A 21,744-nucleotide genomic window follows, 5' to 3' on the forward strand; every position below is an offset into this window, starting at 1 on the left:
ATAGTAATCGAAGAGTGACCATATTGTGAGTCAGACAGAGGGTGCTGCACTACTCAAGCCCAATGTCACTCATCTACTTTCTATATTTCAGGTTGACCTTGCAGTCCAGTGAGCCCAGTGAGAGTTCAATGCTGAGTGAGCCCCATCATCCTAAGCAAAGAGGAGATGAAGGGGCATGTGTCTCAAGCATGGAGTGGGCAGCAGGAAGGAGCCAAGTCTGCAGAAAGATAGCAAAGCTGACGGTCCTTTTAGCTCAGGGTTTTCCAACTCTGGGTGCACGCTGGAATCACCTGGGGAGCGTCTCAAAATAACAGGTGCTCACTTCCACCTCCAGCAATCATTGTGACTTGCTGGACTACACTTTATGACTAAAGTTGGGAAAGGCCAGGCTAATGAAAAGTTGCAACTTCCAGGGTGGGGTAAGAGGAGAAACTGAAAGTAAACACTCCATAAAACCATTGCAGCAAATATCCCATGACAGATAGCAAGGACACAGGATGCGATCAGGTGGCTGAATGCAGGAGCGTCCATGGTAATTCAGGACTCACCATAGCCAAGGGAACGATGCCCACCAGGTCCTTCTGGCTGACGAAGATCTCGGACACTGCGATGTCTGTGGTCCCCTTCCGCGGGTATTCCACCTGCCATGTGATGGGCTGAGTCCCCGAAAGGCTGCTGAAACTGGCTATTTCAAAGTTCATCTGCACAACCTCATTGAATAAACTGTTGCTTCTGGAAAAGAGAAAAGAAAATGGCTTTAAGCCAACTTCATTCAAAGGATCCTTCTCTCCCTCATAATCGTACCCAGAAGATAAAAACAAAGAAAGCACTTTTGGGGGTGGCTCTGGGGTTTTGGTGGGGATGCCTGGGGCATGGAACCACCTACAAGGTAAGGACTGGCAGCTGGGACAGAGAAGCACCCACAAGTTAGGGATACGGGCCAAGGATCTTCAACACTGAGCAGTAACCTGTGACTGTGCTGATGAGGCCCTTGGAATGGTTATCACCAGCTCTGCAGATGATACATTAAGCCAGTTTATGTCACACCTGCAGTGTGCACCTGAATGGCCTCTGTTCAGTTCTGTAGATGCGGCAGATGCTTTAGGCTGGGATCCCCAACCCCTGGGCCGTGAACCAGCACCAGTCCATGGCCTGTTAGGAACAGGGCTGCACAGGAGGTGAGCGATGAGTAAGCGAGTGAAGCTTCACCTCTATTTACAGCCACTCCCCACAGCTGGCATGACCACCTGAGCGTCACCTCCTGTCACATTGGCCACAGCATTGGATTCTCATAGGAGCACGAACCGTATTGTGAACTGTGCATGTGAGGGATCTAGGCTGCACGCTCCTTATGAAAATCGAATACCTGATGATCTGTCGCTGTCTCCCATCACCCCCAGATGGGACCATCCAGTTGCAGGAAAAGAAGCTCAGGGCTCCACTGATTCTACATTATGGTGACTTGTATAATGAGTTCATTATTCAATATTCATTATTTATTCATTATTATCACAACATAATAATAGAAATAAGGTGCCCAATAAATGTAATGTACTTGAATCATCCTGAAACCATCCTTCCCCCACCACCCCAATCTGTGGAAACATTGTCCTCTACAAAACTGGTCCCCGGTGCCCAAAAGGCTGGGGACTGCTGCTGTGGGCCACTCACTCCACAGCACCTTCACCCCCCTCTGCTTGTCCTCCACTGCTCTAGGGGCTGAGGGGCCTAAACTACATTCTCAGGCCCCCTTGCTGCTCGATGCAGGATTGAAGCAGAGTTTGCTCCAGTCAGACTCACTCATTTGGGACTTAAGAGGGAGAATGGGTTCTGGAGAAGCAGCCAGGAAGGGAATTGGGGTTTTCTGGTGAGCACAGTGGCCCTGGTTCTCCTGGGGCAGCTGTGGGGTGCCCCTGGCATCCAGGCCAAGGGGTGACAGTGGTACTTCCACCACAAAGTCTTCTGCAGGGGCTGGATCTTTTCTGTCTGTGTTATCCCTGGCTGCCCTGTCCCTGGCTGTGCAGTAAACATACTCAATTCAGTGGTTCTCCTAGAGATTATTTGAATTACCTAGTATCCTTTAATGACACCTCTTCTGCTTAGAGGGACTATTTAGCTAAACAGCCTCTTCGCAACTAAAAATTCTGACCAATTCCATGCATTTGACATACATGTATTTCAGGAACTACTGGTGGTCCAAATCTTTTCATTTTTTAGATTAAATGTAAATTAAAGCCAAAAAAGGAAAAAAGGTTTGCCCACAGTCACATAGCTGGGTAGTGCAGTCAACATAAAATGTAGCATCTCCTGTCTCCCAGTCCAGTGCTCTTTACAGATCCTCACCTAAGACAGCTGGTGATCAAACACGACCTCACAAGGCTCCAACAGTTTTATTTTTGTTTGTTTATTCATCTTTTTTTTTTCCTTAGGGCAGGAGACACCAAGCTGTGTCCTGTGAACCAGATGCAGCCAGCTGCCTATTTTTTGAGTCACATTTCACTGCAGTACAGCCCGGCCTGCTCCTTTACGGTTTCCTATGGCTGCTTTCGTGTTACAAGAACATGGTTGAGTAACTGCATCCGTCAATGTAGAGCCTGCAAAGCCTGAAATATTTCTCATCCACATCTTTACAGAAAACTTTTGCCAGTATTGGCTACAGAAGGTCAGAGGAGGGGAAGCTGGCTGGGCTTTCCAGAGCTACTGAGTCAATAGAACTGCTATTGGTGGAAACAAGAAGGCAGGGCATGGCCGGGCACCAAGCTGGGTTTGTAGGGGGCCAGGGTTCTGGTGAGCCTTAGCATCCAGCCCGAGGTGGCTCCAGTGCCCTCTGCTGATGGCTAAGGATGGCGATAAGTGGTGGGTCAATGGTCAGCAAGACCTCAGGCTGGCATCCTGGAAGGCTACATGTTTGCAGGTGAATGAAAGGAGATTTTTCCATGGCACATCAAGAAAGAAATGCCAAATACGCTTAAAAACTGCATCTCAAGCATGTGCCAACATAAAGAGTAGCAGTGAAACGCTTCCTTTTGCTGGGGCATTAATATTGGGTACATACACCATTCAATCTTCAGGGCTTGATTGACAGCCAGAATGCTAACTCTCCACCACATCACCCTCAGTCCCGCTCAGTGGCTGGGGAAGGACGTAATGGGAAGGTTACTGCATCAAACAAAAGCACTGGGACTCATGAATCTTCCTGAAGTCCGCAGGGCCAGGAGTAGGGCCCAGACAATCATGATTTACGAGATGCTAGAGATTCCCCTGGGAGGGAAAAGAAATCCAAGGTCTTGACTATCAAGCTAGGGGCTGTGAATCTCGAGCATGAATTGCTGGTCTTTAAAAATGAGGGGGAGGTGTCTTGGGTCTAGAGTGTTTCCAAACTAAGAGACGTGTTCTTGGTCCAGCAGCTGAGGCCCAGAGGGGTCTGAGCCTGCACAACTCAACATCCAGGAGGTCCTCTCACTGCTGACCTGCAGACCGTCTTGCATTCCAGGGAGTTTAATCTTGTCTTCTTAGCAAGCACACCTGGACCTGACTCTCCTTATCTGCCAACTGGCCACCAGTACTGGCGCCGTCCAGGAGCTGCATGGCTACTTGAGTGACTCTACTCAGCAAATCATTACTTCCCTTAGTACTGGACGTGGCAAACATCCAGCTGTCCAAAGACCCCCTTTCAGTCCCAAAGGGGCGCCCATACTGGCAGAGCACCACAGAGGCTGCAGTGAGCTTTCAGCCTGCACCTCTCTTCACTCTCTTACAAAGCTCTGTGATCACTGCAACCACTCACATCATCTCTCCGAGACTCAGTGGCACCATCTAGAAGCCTGAAATAATGGCATTCCCATTGTACAGGGAGGAACGAGGCATGGAAAAGCAGCCAGCACGAGTTCTCATGTTCCAGCGGCAGCCACTGCGATTATGCTAACGAAGGGCATTAAGAAAGGCACAGTCAAGGACAAGAGAAAAGAGAAGCCGTATTTTTCCTTTTGGCCTGAAAGACATTGTTATGTGATTTTTGTGAGGAGTGAGGTGACCTCCTTAAAGCGTTTTGTTATAGTTGGCATAAGAATAAAAATAACATGTGACTGTTGACAATATACCCCCTCTGTGCTAGGCACTGGACCAGGTTCCATGCATGCTTTATTCCAAATTCAAATCCAAACGCTGGGGTGGTGGCTGAGGTTCTCATTTTGCACCAGTGCCCAGCACAGACACTCTCGAACCTCTGCAGCCAGAAAGAGTTTCAACCTGTTCCTCAACCACAGACAGAAGGGAGAGACTCAGCAGGGTCCCGTTTGAAACATTCCGCAGCTCCCAGTCTGATGCCCACCACCTGTGAGCCAACTAAACCTAATCTTAGTTTCAGAATGGAAAAAAAATATATAAATTTCAAAAGTGGATGAAAGCTCCAGCTTTCTGGCAGCTGCACAGAATTCTAGGTCAGGGTGACATCAGGGCAAGCTCCCTGGTGCACTGGGGGCAGGGGTCTGGCTTGAACACTGACATCAGTCTTTCAGGGAGTTGGAGATCTCAGACAGAAAGAAGAAGAGATAGTTCTGTGTCCACAGGGACCCTGGGAATGTGTGTGATAGACCAAAGGTCAGACCAGACTGACCCGACAGAGAAATGAGCTCCCGGGAGGCCTCAGGATTAAACATTCTGACACAAGACAAGGAATTCCTCTGGGAAGACACAGGACCAATGCCCTTGTTTCTTTCCTTTTGTGCATTCATATTCTTTCCTACCCCTTCTCCATCCCCACACAGGCTTGTCTTCTTCGTCTCTAAAAAATGCATAGTATGATATATCTAAGTTAAAGAAAATGTAACCCTATTTCGAAATTTGACCCTTTTGTGGAGATGAGTGACTGGCAATTTGGTGTTGCTGGTTCCGCTCTCGGCATTTTAAGGGAGCTTCTCCACTCTGTCCTTGCTGACTTATGGGATGACTGCTGGATAGCAGAAGATTTTTCCAGAGAAGTTGGGAATCTTGGCTTTTTTCTCTAAAATCCCTGGATTTTAAATTATAAGAACCTTCGCTTTTTAACCATGGTGTAGCTGAGACAACATCTCTGCTGACTCTCAGTTTCCTGCCTGTGGCTTAGAAGAAGGTTTCACTCCAGCATCTCCATATTCTGGCAAAAGCATTTTGTAGAAATGCTGTGACCTGAGGTGGAAGATGTCTTCTAAAAAACGATGCATGTGGTGACTCACCGACTGCAGTGCCAAGGACCCCTGGTGCTCCAGGGCTGAGGCAGCAGTGGCCACGGGGCTAGAGCCAGTCCCTAACCCCGCTCCCACCCCCGACAGACTCCTGTTGCGATGAAAGCACCTCCAAGCTGATGTGTTATCTACATTAGGCCTCCACAAGCATTTCATTGAAATAACGAAAGAGAAAATAAGAAATGAAGCAAGAAATGAATTGAGGAAGCGAGAAGAGAAGCAAGGAAGAAAGTGAGAGAGGGAAGGAGAGAGGAGAAAGTCAGCAGTTTGAACCTAGACGAAAAGCCATGGCTCCTTAAGCGGTGTACACGTGTCGGGATTCATGCTGCGGGCGTCAGACAGGCCTCCAGACTCACAGCCTGGCTTCCCCAGCCACTGGCTGAACAACTGGACAACTCTGCCTCATTTTCTCTATTTGCAAAATGAGGGTGTTAATCCCTCTCATTTCAGAGTTGTTATGAATGAACAAGTCAAAGTACTTAGAACAAAACTCGGTGCCAGCAAGCATCAGTACATTCTGTCCATTTCTTGTTTTTAGCAGGACTTGACATCATGCTCAGGCTTAGTGACTTTAGGGTTGGCTGTCTACAGCCACCATTCAGACACAATCTTGAAGGCTGGTCCAGGAGATTCCTGAGAATGAGCCACAGTGGAGGTCAGGCTCTCAACTGTTCACTGAGCACTGGGATTCAGTAGGATTTGCATACAGTGCATTTCCTGAGTGCTTGTCTCTGTCAGACGCAATGCCATAATGCACACTGTGTGGCAGATAGACACTAAAAAAATAAGAAATCTTCTTCTTTCAGTTCTTCTGTGGTCAGGCCTTTCTGCTGACTCTAATCAGACTGAAATATTTGCTAAGGTTTGCCTTGAAGAGACCGACAGTCTTCCACATCCACTCATATGGGGCTTGTGATGCTGCTGGAGTAATAAAGAGGAATTTAAACACTTAAGTGACTCCGGAGAGCACCCAAGAACCATCACTTGCTAAATCAATACTGTAGATTTCTTGCGGTAACTCTTGAACTAAATTTTAAAAATCAGCTTAAAAAGCTCTTACTCAAGAGCAAATAAATTCCCCCAACAGTCACAATAAAGTTTGGAGCACTGGAAACCTAATTTACCAAACCTCTTAGCTGTCGGAGTCTATTTGGTAAGAAAATTGAGTCTGGGGTGTGTTAAAAGCCAAAAGGACTTTACCTCCCTGGCACAGGGAGTTAGGGATTTTAGCTCCAAAACTGGTTGACAGTTTAGTGCCCACAGAAAGGAAAGAGGCTAACAAAATAAAGATCAACCTTCTCATAGAGAAGCCACTTGAGGAGAAGAGAATCACTTGACGCAGCGTTACTTTGTCCATTCCACCTCATGAGTATTTCATGAAGGTGAGGACACACGTTTCCTCGCTGGGAAAGGCTTTCTTAGAAAGTCCCATTGACCCTAATGTCAACACTCACATCCGATGGCTCTCTGGGATCTCTCCACGGTGCTGAGGCAAGTCCCTTGGTGGTGCAAGTTGCAAGCCACAGAAAACACCTTGCACTGATTGACAAGGAAAAGAGAATGGAACAAATGCCTCAAAACTACCAGGCAGACTGGAGAAATGGGCATGGGGCCTAGGTGGGAACAAAGGAGGGCTACAGAGCTAGAACCTCAGATGCCAGTTCTAGAGAGGACAGTGCTGCTGATGTCAAAACTAACGTTCTCCTGTTCTTGAGTCTTTGCCTTAAGGATCCCCCATTCAAAAGTCTGAGTAAGGATCTCTGAATGGCTGAGCTGAGCTAACACTCCTGGATTCAATATGCCAGGGGAGTGAGAAAGAATCTGGCCTTTTACAGAGGGAGTCCCTCCTTCATCCACACTCTCTGTGCCTAGCTCAGGGTGTGGGATAACAGAGACAAGCAGCAGGGAGGAGCAAAGCGTATGAAGGTCATCCTATTTCCAAGCATCCTTGAATTACATTATGAGTTCAAATTTGAAAAGCCAAACAGGCTGCACGTGGTGGCTCATGCCTGTAATCCTAGCAGTTTGGGAGGCCAAGGCAGGTGGATGGCTTAAGCTCAGGAGTTCAAGACCAGCTTGGGCAATATGATAAAACTCTGTCTCTACAAACAAACAAAAAACTAAAACTAAAAATTAGCCAGCGTGGTGGTGCAGGCTGTGGTGCTAGCTATTGTGAAGCTGAGGTCTGAGGATCCCTTGAGCCTGGTGAGGCAGAGGTTACAGTGCTGCAGAGAGGCAGAGGTTACAGTGTTGCAGGGAGGTGGGGACTACAGTGTGGCAGGGAGGTAGGGACTACAGTGTGGCAGGGAGGCAGAGGTTATAGTGTTGCAGGGAGGCACAGGTTACAGTGTTGCAGGGAGATGGGGACTACAGTGTTGAAGGAAGGCAGAGGTTATAGTGTTGCAGGGAGGCGGAGGTTACAGTGTTGCAGGGAGGCGGGGGTTACAGTGTTGCAGAGAGGCAGAGGTTACAGTGTTGCAGGGTTGCAGAGAGGCAGAGGTTACAGTGTTGCAGGGAGGCGGGGGCTATAGTGTTACAAGGAGGCGGGGGCTACAGTGTTACAGGGAGGCGGGGGCTACAGTGTTACAGGGAGGCGGGGGCTACAGTGTTACAGGGAGGCAGAGGTTACAGTGTTGCAGGCAGGCAGAGGTTACAGTGTTGCAGGGAGGCAGAGGTTATGGTGTTGCAGGGAGGCGGGGGTTACGGTGTTGCAGGGAGGCGGGGGTTACAGTGTTACAGGAAGGTGGGGGATACAGTGTTACAGGGAGGCGGGGGTTACAGTGTTACAGGGAGGCGGGGGCTACAGTGTTACAGGGAGGCGGGGGTTACAGTGTTGCAGGGAGGTGGAGGTTACAGTGTTACAGGGAGGCGGGGGTTACAGTGTTACAGGGAGGCGGGGGTTACAGTGTTACAGGGAGGCGGGGGCTACAGTGTTACAGGGAGGCGGAGGTTACAGTGTTGCAGGGAGGCGGAGGTTACAGTGTTGCAGGGAGGCGGAGGTTACAGTGTTACAGGGAGGCGGAGGCTACAGTGTTACAGGGAGGCGGGGGTTACAGTGTTACAGGGAGGCAGGGGTTACAGTGTTACAGGGAGGCGGGGGCTACAGTGTTACAGGGAGGCAGAGGTTACAGTGTTTCAGGGAGGCGGGGGCTACAGTGTTACAGGGAGGCGGAGGTTACAGTGTTACAGGGAGGCGGGAGTTACAGTGTTACAGGGAGGCAGAGGTTACAGTGTTGCAGGGAGGCAGAGGTTACAGTGTTGCAGGGAGGTGGGGGTTACAGTGTTACAGGGAGGTGGGGGTTACAGTGTTACAGGGAGGTGGGGGTTACAGTGTTACAGGGAGGCGGGGGTTACAGTGTTGTAGGGAGGTGGGGGTTACACTGTTGCAGGGAGGTGGGGGTTACAGTGTTACAGGGAGGCGGGGGTTACAGTGTTACAGGGAGGCGGGGCTACAGTGTTACAGGGAGGCGGAGGTTACAGTGTTACAGGGAGGCAGGGGTTACAGTGTTGCAGGGAGGCGGGGGTTACAGTGTTACAGGGAGGCAGGGGCTACAGTGTTACAGGGAGGTGGGGGTTACAGTGTTGCAGGGAGCTGAGATCTGGTCACTGCACTGTAACCTGGATGACAGAATGAGACCCTGTCTCAAAAAGAAAAAAACCAAAACCCACATTTTATTTCTCGCTACCACATTCCCTAAAGCCTAAAAATTTACAGAAGCAGACAATGTATGAAAAGACGAAATAAGAGAGAGAGAGTACTGAGAATCATACAGATGCCAGTGAAACTGCTTAAAAGAATTGCAGTCCTCATGGAAGAAACCCGAGCCTCCCCATCCTCTCAAGCAGGGGCTCTCCATCCTGGCTGAATATTATAATTACCTGGGGAAATTAAAACATAAACTATCAATAGCTGTGTCTACCTAGACTAACAGAATCAGAATCTTGAGAGGTGACACTCAGACATTAGTATTTTTTAAACTTAAGTGGTTTTAATGTGTTGTCAATGTTGAGAATTCCTGCTCTACACAGAAGTGTTTTCTCTCTGTGATTAACAAGATTTTCACTTTCATTTTTTTCTTTGACTTCCTAATTTCTATGCAGAGATATTGTTGGGTAGATCTTACAGCTCTGGGTTCTGAAATGAACATATTTGGGTTGGAATTCTGACTTCGCTATTTAGCAGAGGGGTAACCTTGGGGAAATTACTTAACCCACTAGTTCTCAACCGTAGTGACACACAAATAATTCTGGAGCCTGGGTCCCATCTCAGAGACCTTGCTTTCGCTGGTCTGAAGTGGGGCCTGGCTGTTGGGAGTCTTAAGAGATCCCCAGGTGATTCTAATATGCAGGGATGTTTAAGAGCCTTTAACTTCACCTCTAGAAGAATCGGGTTTTGACCTGTAATAAGCCCACCTTTGTGAGGCTGTTTGTCGCAAGGATGAATAGCATAGCACAAGTGTAAAGCTTAGTGCATATGGTAGCAGCTACCCACCAAGTGGAAGCTCTTACTATTGCTGCAATTATTTCTCCTGCTTAATAACCCAGCAAGACTTCAGTGCATTTATCTTTCTAAGGCCATGTGTCCTAAGGTTTGCTGAAGGTACCAGGTTAGCAGCGAGCCTTTACCCAAGCTCCCCAGGTTCTGATCGAACTGGTCTTTCTAGGAATCACATGTGCATCCCTTCCTGCCCCTAAATTTGGCTAGACCTGGCCCTGTTATTTATTTTCCTTGCTGCAGCACAGTGGGAGAGTGTGACCACAAGCTTTGGAGTCAACGCCCTGTGTATGAATCCCACATTTAATTATTTACTAGCCTTGAGACGTTACTCCTGTGATTCACGCTCTCAAAACCTCAGTTTCCTCATCTGTGAAATGGGATACACAGACTGGTCTTGCAGGGTGCTGTGCGTATTAGAGAGATAAATGTGCATACCTCGCACACCCAAGGAGTCGGGCACATAGGTGATGCTCCACAATGGTGGTAGCTGTGACTATCACATCGTTGTGTGAGGAGTAAACGCAGCTAAAATTGCCAGGAGTCATTCTTGAATTCTCTCTTCCCTTCACATCCCACGTCTAATCCATCAGCATTATTCTGAAAACATCCCGAACCGGAGCATGTCTCGCCAGTTTCATGACGACTGCTGCAGCCCAAGCAACCATCATCTCTCACCCGGGTCACTTCAGTCCCTCCTATCTGGGATGCCCATTTCTGCCCAAACCCACTCCCCTACCCATGCATCTCTCCTCCACGCGGCAGCCAGAGTAATTCTGCTGAAATGTGACTCGGGCCATGAGACTTCTCCGGCCTAAACCTCCAAGAGCTTTCCCATCGCACTCTGCTAAAGCCGAAGTCCTCGCCAGGGCGTGCGAAGCTGAGCCTGACCGGCGCCACCCACCCCTCACCCTGGGACCCCCCCCCACCCCTCACCCTGGGACCCCCCCCCACCCCTCACCCTGGGACCCCCCCCCACCCCTCACCCTGGGACCCCCCTACCCCTCCTCTTGCTCACTCTCCTCCAGCCCCACTGGTCTCCTCAAAGATTCAAACACTCCAGGAACATTCTTGCTTTAGGATCTTTGCATTTTGCTCCGTCCTCTGCCTGGAGTAATCTCCCTTCACACGTCTGGAGGCTTCCTCAACCTCCCTTACGTCTCAGCTCACATGGGCCCCCATATCACCCTCTCAGCGACAGCTCCTGCCTCCAGTTCCAGACCTGTCCTGTATTTTCCTTATTCCTATCTGTTGACTTCTTCCAGCTCCTGTTTTCTAAAATGAAGCCTCGTAAAAGGGTTTTAAAAACTTGTTTTGTTTACTGGTGAGCCCCAGCAATAACAGGGCTTCATATTCATAAAATGAATTTTAAAAATTCGAGAAAAGATCCACTCTCTGACAAGTTTGTCAATACATGAGAGAGGCCCGGGAACCGAGGCCTGCCCCTTTTCTGAGTCTCCCGGAGTGGGGGTGAGAGGCAGGGAGGGGCATTCATCCACGGCAGGGTCCGCAAACTCAAATGCCTTGCAAAGTCAGGCAGGTGGAATGCAGGTGACTGCGCTGAGTGTCACACACAGGCCTTGACGGAGGCTGTGACACACTAGAGGCCCTCTGCCACATTTAGGGGCAGCTGCCTCCCAGCTCTAGCCCACCACAGCCAGGTGCAAACCTGCGCCCCGTGTTTCCAGAAATTCTAAGAATAAAACCGAAGTTTGGATTTTTTTTAAATGGGAAATCTCCCACTGGGTAAATGTTGAAGTGAATCCAATTAAGAAAGGAGGCTGGGCAGCGAGGGAAATACGGGCAGGGGGAAGAGACCACGGATGAAAGGAAGCCCCTGAGAGAGGGGAGAGACCATGGGAGCTTCCCGTTCTTCCAGGCCCCTCCCATGTGAAAGCCCCTGGCGGTGCCTCCAGGGAACCCCAGCCACATGGGGGAGGGGTCCGCTGTGCTCTTGCGAGGCTGATGGTTTTTATTTTCCATGCAGGATGCAACTTCCTGAAGCAGAGCAGGTGGCCTGCATGGGCCTCGCATACCAGAAGTGTGTCGTGCAGCCATTCTGCAGCAGCTGAAGCTTGAGCTAAATGAGGTCACACTTGAGGAAGTGCAGCTGCCGAGAAGGCCTCGGAGGTTCGGGTGTCTTGGCTTCACATGGCCCCTGGCCCCAGCAGGCTCCCCGTGGGTGGGCCCTGGCCAGCCCAAAGTGGGCACTGAGTCCAGCCCTTCAGAAACAATTAACATGTGGGACAGAGGGGTCTGCGGAAAAATGATGAATCTCTCAAAAGTGGTTCTCAGAGAAGATGGAGCTGGGTGCATGGAAGCTCTAAAGACTCCCACAAATGACCTCAAAAGTTCGAGGAACCTGACGAGGACCCTTCCATATCTCGCTCTCCAAGGAGTGTAAATTCTCCAGTGTGGGAAACCGGCCTTGCTGCCCAGGACCTTAGGAGACACCTGAAGCAATAAAAAGGGGAATGAGGGGCTGGGAGTGGTGGCTCACACCCGTAATCCCAGCACTTTGGGAGGCTGAGGCGAGCAGATCACGAGGTCAGGAGATGGAGACCATCCTGGCTAACACGGTGAAACCCTGTCTCTACTAAAAATACAAAAAATTAGCCGGGCATGGTGGTATATGCGCCTGTAGTCCCAGTTACTTGGGAGGCTGAGGCGGGAGAATCACTTGAACCCAGGAGGCAGAGGTTGCAGGGAGCCGAGATCATGTCACTGCACTCCAGCCTGGGCAACAGAGTGACTCTGTCTCAAAAAAGAAAAAAATGGAGGGGGGGCGGTGTGGAATGAGAGAAGACCCAGTGGTACCTCAGCCACGAAACTGTCCTCTCCCACTTCCCTCTCCCCCGCCAATGCCTCAGGAGCTGGTTTAATGTGATGCCACTGAGGGTCTGGAAGGCTGTCACAACAGTCCCCTCATGCACCCCCGTCCTTCAGTCCCATTTAGTCTCTGCAATGATTAACTTTATGCATTACCTCGACAGAGCCTTAGGATGCCCAGACATTTGGGCAAACATTATTCTGGGTGTGTCTGTGAGGGTGTTTCTGGGTGAAACTAGCATCTCAGCTGAGTGAAGCTCTTGGCCCTCCACAATGTGGTGAACCTCATCCAATCAACTGAAAACCCAAACAGAACAAAAAGGCTGACTCTCCTCAAGGTAAGAGGGAATTCCTGCTGTCTGATCGCCTGGGACATCACTTTTTCCCCCCGCCTTTGGACTCAGAATGAAATATTGTCTTTCCTGGTCCTCACACCTTCAGAATGGAAGTACTTTGCTGGCTCTCCTGGGTCTCCAGCTTGAAAAATGCAGTGTTCAGGATTTGCCATCCTCTATAATTTCGTGAGCCAACTCCTCATTATCTATCTATCTATCTATCTATCTAATCTACCTACCTACCTATTCATCCATTCATCTACCCATTCATCCATCTATCTATCTACAATCTGTCAGCTATCCATCCATCCATCCATCCAACTACCCATCTATCTGTTATCTATTTATTATCTATGTATCCTATCCATCCATGTTTTATCTATCCATCTATCTATCCATCATCTATCATTTATCCATTTATTATCTATCCATCTATCATTTGTCTATCATCCATCTATTCATCATTTATCTATCTATCCATATGTCTATCCATCTATCCATCATATATCTATGTATCTATTATTATCCATCCATCTATCCATCTATTATCTATTTATCCATAATAAATAATTTATCTATAAATCAGTCATCTACCCATCTACCTATCATCCATCTATCCATCCATCCTTCTATCCACCCATCCATCCATCCATCCATCCATTCATCTATTATCTATCTATCCACCCATCTGTCCATCCATTTATCTATTATTTATGTAGCCATCTATTTATTATCTATGTATACATCCACCTATCAGTTGTTATCCATCTATCCATCATTTATTTATCTATCTGTCTATTATCCATCTATCATCTATCTATTATCTATCCATATCTACCCATCTAGTATCTATCCATCCATCTGTTATCTATCTTATCTATCTATCTATCTATCTATCTATCTATCTATCTATCTTATATCCATTATTTATCTAGCTATCTATCATCCACTTATCCCTCCATCTACAATCTATCTATCCATTTATATTATGTGTCTATCCATCTATCTCTCTATCCACCCATCCATCTATCTGTCCATCCACTCATCCTGTCTATCCACCAATCAATTAATCACTCTATCCATTTTATCTATCCTTCAATCCAGCCATCCTATCTATTCATCAATCAATCAAATCTATCTACCCATCCATCCAATGTATCCATAAATCTGTCTATCTAAATCTATATCTATCAACTCACCTATCCCATTGGTGCTATGACTCTGGGGAACCCTCATTCATACAAGCTCCTTGCTGGAAAGGCTTTGGATGGGAGAGGCAAATTCCACCAGGGAGAGGGGCACAGAAGGAAAACCTGCAGCTTTGACAACCTGTCTCGACACTCCCTGTCCTCTACGCTTCCCCATCCCACAGCAGCCAGGTGACCCACTTCCACGCTGGCCTGACCACAGTCGGGGCCCTTTCCTTAAGGATGCAGAATTCTTCAATGCTGGCTTTGTTTCTCAGGGCCGCCAACTTGCCTCCTGCTGCTCATGGACACCCTAGTTTGCACGGTTTTATATGATGCTGTGAAATATAACCAAGCACTTTTCCTCACTGGTGACTGACTGGGCTTCTTTACTGTGCCCCAGTCCTGGCAGTTAGCAAGGAGGCTGCTGTTGCCCTCAGAAAAGCCAGTGCAGTGGAAGAAAAGAGAGGTAACATGCAAGGCTCCTGGGTAAAAAAGTGAATAAAGTAAGCTGTAGACTGGCTGCAAGTGAAGAAAACTTTTGGGGAGAATAATCACCAAGCCCTCTGCCCAACAACCACTCCTGCCCAGACTAAACCAGGCACGGAGGGCCTGCTGGAAGGGAGACGCGTGAGTGGGTGCAGGTCCTGTGCAGGGCGGAGCTCGACCCGGACTTGGACCATTTCCTGTGCTCACTGCCTCTGCTGTAACTGCTAAAAGTGGCATTTGATCTTTTGTTAGACCCTGTGGTAAGTTATTAAGTGGTCTCAGATTCCACCTATCCCAGTGTGCCCACCCATCTGCAAGGGGACTCCATTGTGCCGCCCACCAAGAGGGGCATCTGTCCCCTCACCCGCTTGAATCTCGGCTGGCCCTGGGATTCATGTCAGCCCCTGCAAGGCTGCAGAGGTGATGCTGAAAAATTTCCAGGGCCTTGGGGAGCCTTCTAGCTGCTTTTTGCACTCTCTTTCGGAGCACCGCTGAAGCCAATGTGGCATGAAGACCTCTAGATGCAGGAGCCCCTGGAGAGGGGAGAAGCCTGGCCAGGCCAACCCCAAGTGACTGCACCAGATGGGTACAGCTCCAACAGACGAACTGCCCAGAAAACTCTGATTTATTGTGAGAAATATCAAATAAGTGTTTGGAACCAGTAACCTTGGGACACCTTGTCAAGCAGCAACAGATGAAGGTTCTGATTTCTAGAGTCCTCTTGCTCATTCCCACGTGATCCCAAAGTCTCCTCTGCACTTTGCCGGCAGCGAGTGGTGGAGGTAGATCAGGATTAGCTTGGGATGCCAGGAGCAGAGAGGAACTCAGAAGAAGCTGCCCTAATCCCAGGCCCCTAAAGCCCCAAATGGTATTGAGAGCAGCGGGCCGTGGGCCTAGTTCCAGGGTAGGTCACTCAAGACAGCTGAGGCAGGACCTGAGGCAAGTGTAAACCTGGCCTCAGTTTCTTGCAGGGGGAATGGGTGGAGTGGCGAAGACGGCACAGAGCGTGTATCGGGGACTAGGTAGAAATGTGGATATCTCCGTGAACGTCAAGGCTAAGTGATGGAATTGTACATCCCTGTAAAGGAAGCCACAAGAGAGTGAATACCTAGGATCTAACATTTCCCTCACTGCTCAGTGCCATGATAAACTTGCCCTCCCAGGCCAATCCTGGGCAGATCAGGCAAAGCTTGAGAGGCTGAATCAACTGAGTTTCAACTTGAAATGCCTTACCGGACCTGGAATGAGCGAGAGGAAGTTTTCTGCCACCAGGTAGAATGGGGGGAGATGCCAAGGGTATTGACTAATGGAGAAATAGGGTCGCACAGAGTGTTTTGCATGCTGGAGCTTGTAGATTGGAAATGCACTCATTCATTGGTGAGCTGAAGAGGAATATGGCTTAAAAACCTTTATTTCTTAATTTAGAGACAGGATCCTGCTCTGTCCAAGCTGGAGTGCAGTGGTGCCAATGTAGCTCAATGCAGCCTCGACTTCCTGGGCTGAAGTGATCGTCCTACCTCAGCATCCTCAGTAGATTAGACTACAGGTGCTAACCACCATGCCCAACTAATTTTCTTAATTTTAATGTTTTTGGGGAGACAGGGTCTTGCTACATTGCTCAGGCTTGTTTATTGGCCTTGAGCGACCCTCCTGCCTTAGCCTCCCACAGTGCTGGGATCACAGGAAAGAAACTATGAATATCAGGAAACTCAGAATGTTCATCAGATGACCATTCCGAGCCTGGCCCCAGGATCTGTAATGCGTTCACCTTCCAAATTCTGATGCTAGGTTGGCACAAAAGTTATTGCCACTAAAAGTAAATGGCAAAGACTGCAATTACTTTTGCACCAACCTAATAATGAGCTGTTCCTCTGCCACCAGTGCACTGATCCCCTTCCCTACCTCTCACCAGGTTTTTCCACCCATCTTAAGACAACTCAGACCCGCCAAGCACCCTCCACCTCAGTGCCCCTGCCTGTGCTCTTCCCCAGGGCTCCCCCGTCTCGGCATTCTCCCCTGCCATCCACGGCTCACTTATTCACGACATCCACCCTGGTTACATGGGACTCACTCGGCCACATTAGGTGTGCGGCCTGGGTGCAGGGTGTATTTCTAAGCATTTGGTGTTCACCATCTTCCTCCTCCATTCTCTGGCGTGATGAGCCCCACGACAGCGAGGACACCGTTCCACTCCCCGTTACTGCCTCGCAATACATCACAGCATGGACTCGTACGTAGCAAGTGCACAGCAAATGGTTGCTGCATGAAGAATGACTGGGTAAGTGCTCCAGGAGCCAAGTGCCCTGATAGTCACACTTTTCTTTCCTCCACAAGTCAGGCTGGTATTCATTTTTACTCAAGAAGGGAGTCGGCCTCTCTACATAACTGGAGAGGGGGACAGACGCATCCTTTGAAGCTATCAGCCTTTCCAGAAGGGTTGAGCCCATTCCAAGAGGGAAGCGAGACGCAGAGCTCATTGGAGACCTTCCAGGAAAGACACGCTCCAAGGTCCACTCCTAAAACTTTGCATTTTCAAAATATCACAGAACACAGAAGCTGGATTTGCTCCAAAGCTTGCTATTGAATTTTATGCCTGCTGAGCACTACTAAACACAGAATGAAGAGGCTGAATTAACTATGCAAAAGCATAATTTACAGTTAATGTTCATAATTGATGGGTTGAGGGTCCCTGTGGTAGCACTAACTGCTAAGACTAAAAGGCCCTAGGGGGATACAGTTTTTACTTTTAAAGCAGAAGGCTTTCTCTACTCAGTCTCCAACTCATTCATCCATTCATCCATCCATCAAACATTCATCAGGCACCAGATTTGTGCCAGGCACAGTGGGAGACGTACAGAAGCGAATCATTGTGGTTCATGGTGGGTCCCAGACCGCCACGGGGAGTTCCCTCACACCTGCGATCAGCTCCCCATCTGTTTGGCTAAAGACACACGAGGAGACCGACCAGAGTGCACTGGGAGGAAGCAAGTCTTGGGGCTGCTCTGCTCTCGTCCCTGGGTTCCCCTGGGGCGGCCAGCTGCAAAGGCATTTCCCAAGCAGGCATGGGCCCACTTGACTTGAGAAAGCCATCCAATTCTCGCTGCAGCACTTTCCTGTGTATTTAAGGGTCTGTATTAGTCTGTTAATCACACTGCTAATAAAGACATACCCAAGACTGGGTAATCTGTTAAGGAAAGAGGCTTAACTGACTCACAGTTCAGCGTGGCTGGGGAGGCCTCAGGAAACTCACAATCATGGTGGAAGGGGAAGTAAATAAGTCCTTCTTCACAAGGCGACAGCAAAGAGAAGGACTGAGCATCAGATCTCGCGAGAACTCACCCACTGTCACGAGAACAGCAGCAAGGGGGGAACCACCTCCATTATTCAGTTACCTCCCACCGGGTCCCTCCCACGACATGTGGGTATTATGGGAACTACAATTCAAGATGAGATTTGGGTGGCAACACAGCCAAACCATTTCAGGGTCCACATTATACTCATTCTGGAATAATTTACACTAACAATCTCTGTCTTCTTGTTCAAGGTCTTCAACCTTGGCTGCATGAGAGAATCACTTGGTGAGCTTCAGAAGAACACTACTGCTTTAAAAAAAAACCTTCCTTTTCTCTTTCTCCTTTGCAGATTCAGCTGATCTGTGGTGGGCATGGGTACCACTTTTCATTTTGGTAAAGCTTCCTAGGGTATCCCTACATGCAGCCAGAATTTAAAAGCATTTTTTTTAAGGGAAGAGTTTCAAACATAGAGATCCTATTTCTGCACGAAAGTCGGCAGCAGCAAGGCAACAGTCTCCTCCGGAGCAACACGGCAGAGGCCCAGGTGTCCTGGCCGCTGGCGCTGCCCCAGGCTTCCAGCGCCACAGGAAGGCCCTGTCCCCTAGCACCTGGAAGGGCTCGATCACTGGGTGCTTTTCAATCTTTGCTCATCAGGCAGGAATACCAAGCCCATCCCAGGCAGTTCTGCAGCAGGGATTTAATTCTAGTTATAAAGGTGTAGAAGGAACAGAAAAGTCAGGTTACCTGAGATTATCAACAAGAGGAAGATGCTTCTACTTTCAGGGTCAAGGAACAAACGGTGGGGGTGATGACCCCAGGGGCAAATTCGTTGGATGAGAGCTGGGTCTACACTGGGAGCTGCCCTGTGAGAGCTGCAGCCACAGAGGAACGGGGCCCTGCCAGAGTCACCATCAGAAGCAGAAGCCAAGAAACACCCGAGTTTCTTTCTTCCTTCCCATGGCCAACTTCCCACCAGTGCCTCCTGCTGGCTAAATGCAGCCGAAATCCAGTTGGCAAGGGGCCCAGAAAATGCAGTTTGCAGGGGTCACTGAGCGAAGAAAGGGCAGGAAATGGACTGAGACTAAGCAAACCACCATGGAACACACTCCCACCCAAACCTCACCCAGGCCCCACCTTTAGCTCAGCGGTACATGGTCCCAGCATTATAGTAAGAGGTGGCAAGGGCTATGATATGAAGAAAGCCTGGCATAATCCCTAAAATTAAGACAGCTAAACCCAGGGGTTAGAGGTTTCCCTGATGTCTCAGGGCCTTTGAGCTAAAAGCTGAACAATAAATGAAGAAAGCTCGGGGAAGAGGCAGGGTGTTTCAGGAAGAAGGGCCACTGGGAGTGAAGACATTCTGAGGAACTGAAAGAAGAGCACAGGTCCTGGGGTGCAATGCGCACAGGCCAGACACATTCTAACACTGGGGAGCAAGCTGGGGCTTTGCACCCCATTGCTGTGGCAGCTGTCTTCCACACTCATTCCTCTAACTTCTTTTTTTGAGACCAAGTCTTGCTCTGTTGCCCTGGCTGGAGTGCAGGGGCATGATCTCGGCTCACTGCAACCTCTGCCTCCTGGGTTCAAGTGATTCTCCTGCCTCAGCCTCCAGAGTAGCTGGGATTACAGGTGTGTGCCGCCACGCCTGGCTGATTTTTGTATTATTATTATTATTATTATTATTTTAGTAGAGTTGGGGTTCTGCCATGTTGGCCAAGCTGTTCTTGAACTCGTGGCCTCAAATCATCCACCTGCCTTGGCCTCCCAGAATACTGCGATTACAGGCATGAGCCACTGTGCCCAGCCTCCTCTAACATTTTTAAAAATGTAGTCTTAATGACTGCCAGGTCAACATTTTATCTTTAAAAAAGGAAAAATCTTTGAGAAGGTGTTGCGTTGGGAGGACATGCTCTGGGGAGCCCCCGAAATCTTCTACTTGGACGCATCCGCTCCCTCTGATCTCAGCCTTTGCTTTCCCCCTCTCCTTGATCGCTAAGCTGCAGCTACCCTGCGATCTGTGTCTGCTCCACAAACACACCAAGCTCATTCCCACGCAGGCACTTGCCGTTCCTCCAGCGACTCTGCTTGTTTGCTCCACACAGAAGTCGACACTGTCAAACACTTAAACACCCACCTCAAGGCCTGCGGTTCCAGAAACCATCACAGTGCTAGGTCGTCACTGCTGCCCTGAACACCACTGGAAATCCTGTTTGCTTCTCCTTTGTTCATTTTCCGTCTTCTCTGCTAAGATGTAAGCAGCGCCGGAGGAGAAACTGTGTTGGTCACTGCTGTGACCCTAAGGCTTAGAATAATGCCTGAAGTATAGGAGGGGAGGAATACATCTGTATTCGTTAGTAATAAAAGAATGAATTTACATTGCTTTGTTCTAGCTTCCAGCTTCATTTTTTCTTTCTTTCTTTCTTGCTTTCTCTCTTTCTCTGTCTTTTTTTTTTTGAGACACAGGCTGGTGTGCAGTGGCACAGTCTCGGTTCATTGCAACTTCCAACTTCTGGGTTCAAGCAATTCTCCTGCCTCAGCCTCCTGAGTAGCTAGGATCACAGGCATGTGCCACCACACTTGGCTAATTTTTCTATTTTTTAGTAGAGACGAGGTTTCACCATGTTGGCCAGGATGATCTCGAACTCCTGACCTCAAGTGATCCGCCCACCTCAGCCTCCCAAAGTGCTGGGATTACAGATGTGAGCCACTGCACGTGTCCCCAGCTTAATTTTCTTCGGATAGCACGGCTATCTGCACCGACCAACGCTCGTGTAAACTTACTTATTGGCAACGCTGCAGGAGATAGCCAACTGGTTACGCTCATTTGGAGAAGCAAAAGTAAATTGAGGAGAAGGTGGAGAGAAGGAAACTGATGTCTGGGGGTGCACTGTTGAAAGGCAGGGCTACTTAGCATCCCCAGTTCAGGAAAAGCCATTATGAAATGCCCTGAAAGCATCCTTAATAGAAAACAGATGAGCTGAAAAGAACAGCCTCCTTCGAAGACGGTGAAGTCTTTAGTCACCCAAGTTGCTGGTCGCACAGAGATGACAAAGCACTTGACAAAACCGGTGTTAACAGATAGTCTTCAGTGGGAAGAGCCCTGCGTGGTGGAGTTTCAGTCTGCTGGAGCTGCTGTGCGTGGTGAGGGGAAGGCCGGTTCTTCCAGCCCTGCTGCCATGGCACCAGGACGTTCGTAAGTGACAGCCCAGCATGATGGGGAGAACGGGGGTCAGGAATGGGAAAGTGGGCGGCTGGCCCTGGTAGAGTGGATGTTTCTCATGGCGGAGCTTCCCCACATCCGCCTGACTTAACGGCATGGCGGCAGGACATTGCTTTCCTGGGAAATGGCCCTTCTCCTACCGTATGGAGCTGTGATGGGAGGCTGCGTTCTGGGGGGTGCTCCCTTATTTTAAAGCTGAAGCAGCTGATTCCTCCCTTTCCCATTTTTACAGTCAGTGTGGCGTCACCAAGTGGATGTCCCTTCTAGGTCCTCCAATAAGTGTTGCACGGAAGGAAGAAAAGGGGGAAGGGCTGCATTTGTCAGTGCCACGGGTGGTGCTGGCTGACCCGTCTGCCTGAGGCCCTGGCAAGGGCAGCTGCCGCCTGGCCTCTGGGTCTCACCCCCCAAGTGCGTCCTGCTGCCTCTCAGGACCCGTGACCTCCTCCTCGTCACCGCATGGGTCCCTTTGGCTTATGTTAGCCAGATTTAGTTCTGTTGTTTTATAACCAACAACCGTGACTGCTACACCTGGCTTGGCTGTTACCTTTGCCCCTCCCTGGGCCCAGTTTCCCCCTTAGCGAAAGGCGGGGATGGTAAGACGGCCAGATGAGCTCCATGCTGTGCCTTAATGCCCTGGACTCCAGTGGCATTTCGCACCAACACTTTGGGAAGCC

The 21,744-nt window shown here is 49.2% G+C and overlaps 1 protein-coding gene across 1 annotated transcript in view; it reads right to left on the reverse strand.

Annotated features, from left to right (window-relative positions):
* Nucleotides 1-21,744, reverse strand: part of TMEM132C (transmembrane protein 132C) — a 280,537-nt gene that overhangs the window by 90,137 nt on the left and 168,656 nt on the right. The window contains exon 3 of the mRNA XM_021668938.2: nt 549-732. Coding sequence (XP_021524613.2) covers nt 549-732 — 184 coding nt within the window. The remainder of the gene's footprint in view (nt 1-548; nt 733-21,744) is intronic.

This window comes from Aotus nancymaae, unplaced genomic scaffold (genome assembly GCF_030222135.1).
Source record: "Aotus nancymaae isolate 86718 unplaced genomic scaffold, 86718_ANA_hifiasm-v0.15.2.pri h1tg000021l, whole genome shotgun sequence".
NCBI lineage: Eukaryota > Metazoa > Chordata > Mammalia > Primates > Aotidae > Aotus > Aotus nancymaae.